This window comes from Passer domesticus, chromosome 11 (genome assembly GCF_036417665.1).
Source record: "Passer domesticus isolate bPasDom1 chromosome 11, bPasDom1.hap1, whole genome shotgun sequence".
Lineage (NCBI taxonomy): Eukaryota > Metazoa > Chordata > Aves > Passeriformes > Passeridae > Passer > Passer domesticus.
The window spans coordinates 9,482,417-9,492,926 of record NC_087484.1 but is presented as its reverse complement, the minus strand read 5'-3'; the positions used below and the strand labels follow the sequence as shown (position 1 = coordinate 9,492,926).

The window sequence follows — 10,510 nt, the reverse complement described above, 5'->3', positions numbered from 1 at the left end:
GGAAACAGTGACTTTGCCCCACATTTTCTCTGGCACTGCACCTGCCAAACCAAGGCTTGCATGTTGTCAGGAGCCATTTGATGCCAGTTCAGAGGCTGGTCCCAAGACGTAGGGCCAAGCTCTACTCAGCCATTAATACTGGGCATTATCAAGGATGTCCCCTGAAGGGGCCTAGGGATTTCTTAGCAGGCAGGAAGGGCACAGAGATAAAGCCTTCAGGCTCTCTCTGCTCTGCAAGCTCAGCTCCAGCCATCCAAGCAGAGCAGGGAAGCTGTGTGCAGGCTGCAGCCTGTCCTGTGAGTGCAGCAGGAGGGAACCAGGCCCCCCACACACCCACTCACTGCAGTGACAGCCCACAGCTGCCAGGGCAGGCAGCACAGAGCGTGGTCAGGTTTGCTTTACCACGCCAGCAAACACTGTGACAACGATGATCTGCTGCTGTTGTAACATTGCAGACACAGGCCATGCATAGGGGCACTCTGGTCTGTCTGGCTGCAGCTCTGTACCTCTTGCTAGCACAAATGCCACTCAAAGTGGAAGCGGACCTTGGTGGCCCCAGGGTTTGTCCCCTCTCTGTTTTTCCCCAATATCTCACCTTCACACGTCCTGCACTTGTTGAGCTCAAAGGGGAAGATGATGTCATCCTCATTCTGGCAGAACTCACAGATGAAACCTTTGGCTTGGCACAGCTGGAAGAAGAAAAGATGAGGAAAAAGCAGCTAAATGCTCATCTTCCTGGCAAGTAGGACAGAAGGTAGAGTAGAGCAGGACAGTGGGCCACAGTGTCCTGCTCTAACCTGGTGGGACAGCCCTTCCCCACCATGGAGCACAGGAAGGCTGAATCCACCTGTCAGGGGCAGAGGAGAGCCAAAATAGGGTAACAAATATCCCATTTGTGCTGAGTAGGAGGAGCTCTGTGAAGCAGGCAGGAAGATTTAGCATTGAATCGGTTAATCTGGTGGCTGTTCTGCACACCAAAGCCTCCCCATCAGTTATCTTTGCAGCAAAGCCTGCTCCAAAGGGTCCAGAGCCATGCAGGAGGCAGGAGAGGAGGCCTTACCATGCACTTGTCAATGTGCAGGCTGCCTGCCTTCAGGAGCTCTGTCAGGCGAGGCATCAGGTCCCCTTTCTTGATGGCACTAAAGTCATTCAGTGAGTAGAGGTGCAAATCCTCTGTCAAGTGGCCAGGCACTGTGTCAAAGGAGTCCAGGAGGCTGCAAGGACAGAGAAACCAGAGCTCAGAGCAAAGTAACTCCAGTAAGACCCCTCCCTTCACTCCTCATGCTTTCTCTTCCCCTCCAGCCACCCCTCTCCCCAGAGCTCAATGCACAAGCTGCACAGACTCCCAGTGCAAATTGCCTGGGGACAGCAGCAGGACAGCAGGACTCACTCTTTAGCTAGCCGGCATGTCTTGAACATGTTCTTCATGTGGAAAAGCTGGATCCGCAGCAGCTGGAGAGGAAGGGGGCACAAAGAATCAGTAAACAGAGCATGGTCCTCAGCCAAGCAGGTCTGCCCCATTCCCTGTGCTGCTGAAATAACTACTGCTCCTCAGCTGCTGCTCCCCTGTTTCCAAAGTGTTTACATCACACAGGGCAAGGCAAGCACAACCATTGTCATGTGCTCCAGGAGATAAACTGAAGCTCAGATGGATACCAGCCAGAAATTCCTATTTGATTTTCCTATGAATTTGACATTCCTATGCCACTGAAGAAATCAGAAAAGGTGAACAGAAATACAGTGATGAGGTTTTAAGCCTCCAAAACAGAAAGATCTGCTTTTCCCCAGCTTCCCTGAAATACAGTTTACAGATGACTGCCATCCCACCTCACTCAAACTCCACTCAGGAAGGTATGGAAAGGGTCTTACCCTCACTTGGTTGAGAGCCTTCACTTTCTGGTACAGGGCAGGATTGATAGCTTGCACGTTGAAGAGAGGGTCACTCCATATCTTGCTCAGCAGGTCTTTGGAGAAGTTGCTCACGTAGTACTTGCTGAAGTCCCACTTGCGCAGGATGCGGCTGGGGATGACGGTCTGGGCGTTCTCGTGGCAGCACTGGCAGAAATACTTGCCCAGGTACTCGCAGTACCTCAGCCTCTTGATGTAATCTGGCCAAACCCAGGCAGACAGGCAGGGTCAGCCCAGGCACGGCCTCTGCTGCACTCCCAACTCAGCATTCCCCACAAGCAAGGAACTCTGCCTTGCTGGCATCTCAGCCAGCCCAGAGTGCTCAGTACTGGGGTCTGCAAGCACCCTCTGACTGCAAAGCCTTTGGGGCCAATAGTCCAGTCTCGTGCAACCACATCTACCTACATATTCATGGAAGAGCTCTGCAGCTGCAGAACTTGCTGGGAGCTTGAAGACCCAACATAAGACTTTGCCTTACAAGAGTCAATATCTGAAATGCCCTCTAAAGGATGAGCTGGCTGCTCTTTGCCTCCACCAGCTCTGTGACCTCCTAGAAGAGAAGGCTCCTCTGTGGATGGTGCACACCAATGTGCAGGCAGAGCTGGCAAAGGCAGTGTAGCACTGCTCCAGGGTCCTTATGCTGAGCTCTACCACCACCCACTCACTCAGCATCTTCCCACTTGTTTGCAGGTCCTTCCCCAGCACTCTACAGCTCAGGTCAGGCTCCCAGCACTCACCAGGATCAGTCCGGATGCCACAGCCTGCACACCGGTAATTCTGCTTGGCCACAGCCACCTTTCTCCTGCCCAGAGACAAAAGACAACATGCATGACCCAGCCCTGGTGCTACCTGGCACCAGAAGATGGGTACCAGCACAGGCCTGGGAGGTTTATATGGCCAACCCAAGGGAAAAAGCCCCACTATGAACTGGGTCACACCAAAGGCACTAACCCCAGGCACTGCCTCCACCTCACACTGGTGACCACCATGGATTTACCAGGCACAGAGCAGGGAAACCCCAGCAACCAGAGGATAAGCAACCTTTGTGTGGGTGGAAAAGGGATGGAAAGGGATGGAAAGGGATGCCCTGAGAGCCCCCAGCCACACGGGTCCTTACGCTGGGGCTAGGTGAACATTGAAGATGATCTGCGGTCGCGGCGGGGCCCACTCCAGGTTTCCGCGCACACGAATCCTCAGCTTGTAGATGTCGGCGTGCTCTCCATCATCAGGAGAGATAGGCAGAGAGTCAGGGATGGGCAGCAGCTGGGAGAGGCAGGCAAGAGGGTCAGATCCCTATCTTGTAGGCAGTGCACCTGGCTGGACTGCCAGAAACCTGCAACTGCAGCCCTCCGGAAAACTGCCAGGCACCAAGTCACCCCTCCAGCTGAATTAGGGGCTGAAGGACTGTCCCCCAGGGATCTGGACACTGCTGTAGGGGGCTGCAACCATCTCCAAAGCCCAGATAAACCCCTTCCCAAGCTCCACAAAGAGAGCACCAGGACAAACAAAGCCCCCTCAGCAGTGCCCTGAAGCCAGGGGGTCAGGGAAGATCAAATGCAACCAGTGACAGGAACTCACAGCCTTACCTTCTGTGGGGCGTCATGCTCAGGGACCAGCCACTCCAATTCAGAGGCAGCTGGGAGCTGCATGCCCTCAAACTGCTTCAGCAAGCCCATGGCCACTGCCTCCGCTGAGTTTGAATTGAGGAAGGAGTGGGATCTAGACAGCAGAGGAATTGTTAGTACTGGATGTCACAGCTGTGTCCTCCTTGCAGCCCCCTGCCAGTCCCAGTTCAAGTCACAGATCCTCCCTTCAACTCTGGTACCTTAATTCTGCACTGCTACACAGGCTTAAAATGAATACACATGATTGATTTCTGTCTTTGTAGATGTCCCCAAGCAAAGCTGGCTAATGGCACAACAACTGTTCAGAAGAGCATGCAAAACTTAACTCACTTGGCAAAACCTAGGCCTGTTCACAGGCAAAGCTGCAAAGTGACAGCCAGTGCCTGTGTAAGTCAGAAACAACTGCTCTCCCAGTATGAACCTACCCATGCAGCTGCCAACCATGGACACAGCTTTGGATTTCACCACACAAAGCAAAGGGGTCCCCACAGAAGAGGGAGGGAAGGAGGAGGGAGGGATATCTACTCCAGTGTAAAACAGAAATTGATGCACATGGAAAAGCAGAGCTGGGCAGGAAAGTGAACATGGTACCAAGATGTGTCACCATGAGGTTGAAGACATACATGGAGTCCGAGGAGAGAAAGGACTTCCTGCTGGAGTCTGGGTTCCTCTTGATATCTGCATCTGAATCACAAACAGACAAGGTGGAACAGATGGGACAGGGCTGGGGATGCACTCATTTCAAACCAAAGCTTCAAGGTAAAACTCATCAAGCTGTTCAAAAGCACGTGAACTACAGCATCAACTTCTACCAGTGGCACTGAGCAGCAAGGAGGGGTGCAGGCTAATCAGTCAGCTCTCAGAACTACCAGGGAAAGGCAGGGTGGGGTGCTGTGAACAGGCAGCCTGAAGTTTGGGGGAGACAAGTGTCTGCTGGTACAGATCACACACCAAGTCCTAGCAGTAACATGGCCTGAAATAGAACACACACAGGAGCCTGGAGAGCAGGACTGCAGGGTTAGCAAGAAGGTTTAGTAGCTCTCTACACACAGTATAGATGCTGGAAGGGATTAGCAATGGGATGCAGAGCCCTTCTCTCTACTTGAGTGTAACCTGTAAGATCAGACATGGGCCATGCCACAGTTTGTCAGTGACTGCACAGGGCTGGCAGCCTGTGCCCAGCACTGCCCACACACATCAGCACCCCTGCAGAGACAGGGCCAGCAGCCATGAGGCCAGCCCTCTGCAGAGGTCACAGACTCATCTCCTGAGGAGGGAAGGATCCAAGATAAGGTGCAGGACACTGCAGTCCTGCTCTCTGCAGCCCTCAATCAACTCCCAAAGAGCCCTGGGCTGCCCCACAGCTCGGGTACCAGGCAGTACCCAGTGGTACCTTCACCACTCATCATTCTTTCACTCCAGCAGGTTAAATCTAACAGGGAATCCATCTCAACAGTAGAAAACCCCTATGTCAGGACAATTCCAGTCATACAATGCAGACAAAAGCAGGCAGAAACCTGCTTCATGGCAGGTAAGGCTCCCAGAAAAGGGAAGAAGGTATGCAAGGGGAAAGTACTACAGGTCAGGACAGACCAAGAGTGGCCAAAGCCATAACCTTCATCCCAGTAGGTGTGCTGTTTTGTACCTCTGGGGAGCTCTAGGAATGGTCTGCAGTGACCACACCACCCCCAAACAAAAGTCTGTAGCTTCCCCTGCCCCAGTGCCTGGCAGGGGGAGGCACAGCTTAGGGTCCCTGCTCCTGTACCCCAAGCAGGTTGACTAACAAATCTGCAGAGAGCCCACAGGATCCCAGCCAGGCCCCAACTGCACACTGAGACCAAGGGAATCACAGGCTGAGCAAAGAGTGTTCCCCTGTCCCAGGCTTTTCTACAGAGAGCAGGACTGCCCTAGCAACAAAGGGAGCAAGTCCTGCTAATATACAGACTCACACTACTGGAATTCAGCTTGGACATTTGACCTTCATTGTTTGATATCCATTGCTAAAACAGGCAAAGGAAAGCATCCTAATGTTAAGGAATCCACATATCCACGTCATGCGAGCTGAATTCTAGCTGCAGAAAACAGGAAATTCAGGCAAACAGCCTCACGACCTTATAGAGCACCAGCCAGACACACCCACCATGCTCTGGTGCCCTCTGCTCTGTGCAGGAAGGTCCTGCATGGTCCTGGACTATGATGAACACGAGCAAATGGGGGCACACACAGCACAGAGTGGGCCAGGTGCTATGGGGAGGCAGAGCCAGCACACTCAGGCATTGACATGGTCTCAGAGATGGCAGAGGGAGCCAGATCTGACCCCAGGCTTCCACAGGAGCTAACACTGGGATCCTGACACCACTCACTTCGAAACATTAACCACAAACACTCCCCAAATCCTCATCAGCTACCCAAAACACCTCTGCTGCCAATGCTATCAAGTGGGATAGTACCCAGGAAGTTTGTGAACAGCCCCCAAATCTAGGGACATCACCCCACACCCCATGTGCCAGCTTCAGCCAGGATCACAGCCTGGTCTGTGAACACAACAGGGCTGACAGGAAAGATCTGAGCACCAGCAAACCCAGAGGAGCAACGTGCTGGTGCTGAACACCTGACAGGAGAGATCAGCAGCAGCCCAGCTGACTGTTCCCTTGCTAAAGCAAACAGGGAGCACATGAAGGTTATTTAAACACAGCCAGCAGACCAGACCTAGTACTACTGTAAACAATAAAAACACTAAGCTGCATGTGATCCCAGTGACCAAGACCTCCAACTTGAACAAACTGCCTGTGCCCTGTCTGATCTCACCACTTCTCCCTCCAGAGCTTCTTTCTAGAAGGATTCCACTCCAAGTCAAGTCTGAGCAGAACAGGAAGGCTGTGCTTCAGATCAAAGCTATGGCATGCCAGCTCTGCCAAGTCAAGCAGGACAATGCTCTCCAAGGCACTTGGGATGGAGACCTGCTCCCACATTGAAGAGGACTCTGCTCTCATTCAGCCCAGGCTCAGCCTTCAGCATCTACAGAGCTTCACTATCCTGTGAAGTCCTTCCCCAGGCAAGAAAGGTCTTCACACAGCAGGCATTTTGATATATCCAAAACACTGCACGGCAAAATGCCCTGGGGGATGGAGCCCACAGCAGAACTCCTCTGCATCCACTCTACTCAATCCTGCCACATCATCCTGCCACAGCTCTTCTTGCTGACATCTGCATGACACTGGAACCAATTCCCAGTTCTGAAACCAGGCAGATTTGAAGAAGTGTGCCCGTGCACACACACACACACCTTGCACACACGCGCGCGTGCCCAGGGAGCACTGCAGGGTACCTGAGAACAAGGAAGCCATTGACACTGAGAGGCCGTTCTTGGACATTTGAATCAGGTTAGATCCATCGTTACCATCTGTATGACATGGTGATGACAAAACAGTTGGCTTCAGTGCTTCAGCCAGGCCAGAGAGAAAGGGCATAAAACAAGAGCAGCACTCACACCAGGAGAGCCCAGAACTGAATTCACACACTCCTCCATGAGCTACAAAAAGGAGCTCAAAACCTCACCCTCATGGACTGAAAGGAGAAGTTGCTGTCAATAGTCAGGAGACAAGAAGTTTAAAGCTGAAGACTGGACAACTCCATCTTCTTTTTAAAGTAAGAGAGATGGAGGTACTGCTGTGAAGTAAGTCATCCTGTTCAGAGGATGAACAAGGCTCTAAAGGCCAGGGACTTGGGCAGGCCTCCTGTGGGTGATAAGCTCAGCCACCCAAGCTGCCAGAAGCAGAGAGAACAGGTACTGCAGGCTGGGATGTGACCAGTACCCACCATCCAAGAGGTAAGGGGTCAGAGCTATGGCTCCTTCTGCCTGGGGAGGAGAAGAGAGGATGGCAGCTCTCTCACTTCTCTAGCTGTGACCACAGCTATGTGTACCAGGCAATGAAATGGAAACCACCTACCAGCCAGAGGCACAGAATGGGACGGGGTTACAGAAGATTTTGAAGGAAAGTCATGTCACCACATGAGGGAAACTGATTGCTCTGCTTATACTCAGAATTCAGCCATTTGTTTGGGAAAAGCCATCCTGAAGGCCAGAGGGACAGGGCCTTCTTCAGCAGGACTGACTCCAACACAACCACACCAGGAAGTCTGTTTCTATGACAGCAGCCAAGACAGCCATTCCCTCCTACCTCGGATCTCATACTCTTCCACATCCTCTGCAGAGCCTGAGTCAGAGAGCCGCATGGAGCCGTGGGAGCTGAACTGGGACCCACTGTCTGTTGCCACGAGACCTGGGAGAAAGGCACCACAGCCAGGTCACCAGTGGAAGTGCTCCAAAGGGTCACTGACAGCTAGGGCAGATGGGGATAGCCAGGTATGGCAAGGGAAAGGAGGGATGGAGCTCAAGGATGGAAAACACTGCCAGGTTCAGAATGAAATGATATTCCATCATTCAGTGCCAGCAGTGTTACCAATGGATGGTATCTGTCACATTATGGCCTTCACTAGCAGCAGTTTCACAAATCTTGGCACCACCTTGGTAGCAATTTAACTGTTTCCAAGGAACTGGCAGGAAGGCAGGCAGCTATAGGATAGGCAATGGACAGAAAACCCACATCCCACTAGCTGATGAGCCCAAAACACATCACCCACTGTCTGAGCCCAGCTCCTGGCAGGTAGGGAACAGGTGCCTGGTGCGGATCTGCTGGCGCCGAATGCGAATCTTTTGTTTCAGCTCCTGGATCTCCTTGTCACTGTCTTCCTCCTCCTCCTCCAGCTGCCGGCTCATCATGTTGCATTTCATCAGCTCAATGGCAGCAATCAGCGACTCTGAGATGCTGAAGTGGGCGTTCTCCTGCAAGGCAAAAGCATTCAAGGCTATGCCTTGGACAAACTAGGAAGACTTGGTAAAATTTTGTTCCCCACCTATGCCAGGAAAGAGCTTATTACTCATGGATGGTGGCAGAAAGATGTGAATTTCTGTCAAAACATGACTCTCCTATGAGTACCTAGAAAACAAAGCCTTCTTGGGCATCAGAATACTCACAAAACACAAGAAGCATCCTACAAAGAGGATGTGCAACACATCCACTCTGGGGGATCAGCACAAAGCCCTGAGGGGTCCTAACATGTTGTAAAGATACCATGTATATGACAGATGGACAGATCCCAGCTACCAGACACCATCGAGGAGCTCAGCTCAGTTCTGTGCACAGCTCTACAACAGGCAATACCATGGCATTATGCTCCTCATGGCAGGAAGTATCCCTGAACCTGCAGTAAGATGCATTCCCCAATGCACACAGGCTGCTGCTGCTTCCCTCACCTTCTCCAGGTCTGCACAGCTGCCAAAGTCCTGCTCAGAGAGGTAGCTGATAAGGGACTGCCCTTCTGAAGGTCTCCTGAACATCCCTTCCCCCGAGCTCAGGTACTGTCCAGAGTCTAGAAATGCAAGAGACACAGGTATGAGAGAAGGATCTGCTATCTCCATGCCACCCAGTCCTGTCAGCACCCTGACAGCATCTCAGAAGCAGGTGCCAGCACTTGAGGACACTGCAGCGCATGGAGGAACCTGACCAGGACTGAGTGTCCCCACTGAGGCTGGCTGTACTCACCATACTCCATGTAGAGGGAGCTGGGGGTGCTCAGCTCACTGCTCTGCGTGGAAGCAGAGACCAGCCCTCTCCCTCCACTTGGATCACCATGGGACTCTGGAAGGGAAGGTGACACCAGGCACACGTCAGTACCTCAGAGGCGCCCTGCCACTGCACAGGGTGAAATGAAAGGGGCTTGGCATCACACACGCAGGCACAAATGGATGGAAATAAAGAGAGACATCTTCCTGCTCCATGCCACAGCTGAGGGCAAGCCCAGGAGGAAACAAAACTAGAAAGGCATTTCAGGCAGGAGAAGGGGAATGAAGGAGAGAAGATCATGAGAGACATGGAACAGTCACATCCTGAGCCTTCCTCTGTTTACCCCAGAGTAGAGTTGGGGGTCACAACAGGCTCCAGCTTGCCAGCCCTTTCTTCCTGAGGGAGCATTCTGAGGGCAGTTATCCCCCAGAACAGAGACCAGGAGACACAGGGAAACATGAGCTGCCAAAGGATCTGTGGGGGTCCCTGCCCTCCAAAGCAGCCTGGACACCAGTGCAAGGAGGCACCTGAAGGACATGCTCCTGCTCCACTGTAAGGCAGGCTCCCCACACAGAGCATGGAGCCTGGGTGCAGTGCTCAAGGTGACCTACACAGGCTGTGGGCAGGGCTCTGCCCCTCACACACACTGTGGTGCAGCTCCCTGCCAGACTGAGCCAGTGGGGACTGCCAGGAGCTGGCCTGGCCACAGAACAAGAACAGGTGGTGCTCTGCAGAGAGCCATGGCCCCAGGGAGCACCTGGATGGAGTGCCTGGGTGACAGAGGACTGCTGAAGGACACTGCAAACACCCTGCCTGAGTGGCACAGGAGCATACAGCTCTGGATACAGGGCAGGTGCCAGCTGACAATCCTGAGCATAACAAAAGGGCAACCATGTCCTTTCAACCTCCCACTCACTTTTGCTCCCAGCTTTGTGCCCTAACTCTGAGGTGGCTGGAGGTTCCTGAGCCCACCAATACCAGCCTCTCCCTGTCAAGGCCATGAAGCAGCAGTGACCAGCATGGAGCCTGGGATCAACCCACCCCACAGGCTGGGAGACAAGAGACTTGTTAGGGTAGGAGACTCTCACAGCTACTCACTGCAGCCTGACAGGGTCTCCTGCAGCCATCTCAATATAGAAACCACCTCATGGGGTTGATGCCTGGGGATGCCACATACAACACAGCCTACTGCTGAAAGGTAAAGCGAGGCAGTGCTCAGCATCATCTGTTGGAGCAGGACACAGGGCTGGACACATCTCTCTGAACACCCATCAGGCCCAGGGAGGAGCCTTTCCAGACACAGAACCCTCAGCACCCAGATGTGAGCTTGACAAACCCAGTGCCACTGTT

The 10,510-nt window shown here is 53.0% G+C and overlaps 1 protein-coding gene across 5 annotated transcripts in view; it reads right to left on the bottom strand.

Annotated features, from left to right (window-relative positions):
• RUBCN (rubicon autophagy regulator) overlaps positions 1-10,510 on the bottom strand; it is a 29,413-nt gene that overhangs the window by 2,687 nt on the left and 16,216 nt on the right. For 3 of the 5 annotated variants that reach the window (XM_064385583.1, XM_064385581.1, XM_064385582.1), the window contains 13 exons: positions 9,140-9,235; positions 8,851-8,966; positions 8,178-8,379; positions 7,715-7,816; positions 6,862-6,936; positions 4,157-4,217; positions 3,495-3,627; positions 3,026-3,171; positions 2,646-2,710; positions 1,870-2,108; positions 1,391-1,452; positions 1,061-1,214; positions 596-689 (listed from right to left, as the gene is read on the bottom strand). In XM_064385583.1, coding sequence (XP_064241653.1) covers positions 596-689; positions 1,061-1,214; positions 1,391-1,452; positions 1,870-2,108; positions 2,646-2,710; positions 3,026-3,171; positions 3,495-3,627; positions 4,157-4,217; positions 6,862-6,936; positions 7,715-7,816; positions 8,178-8,379; positions 8,851-8,966; positions 9,140-9,235 — 1,545 coding nt within the window. The remainder of the gene's footprint in view (positions 1-595; positions 690-1,060; positions 1,215-1,390; positions 1,453-1,869; positions 2,109-2,645; positions 2,711-3,025; positions 3,172-3,494; positions 3,628-4,156; positions 4,218-6,861; positions 6,937-7,714; positions 7,817-8,177; positions 8,380-8,850; positions 8,967-9,139; positions 9,236-10,510) is intronic. The other 2 variants (XM_064385579.1, XM_064385580.1) reach the window with 1 other exon arrangement.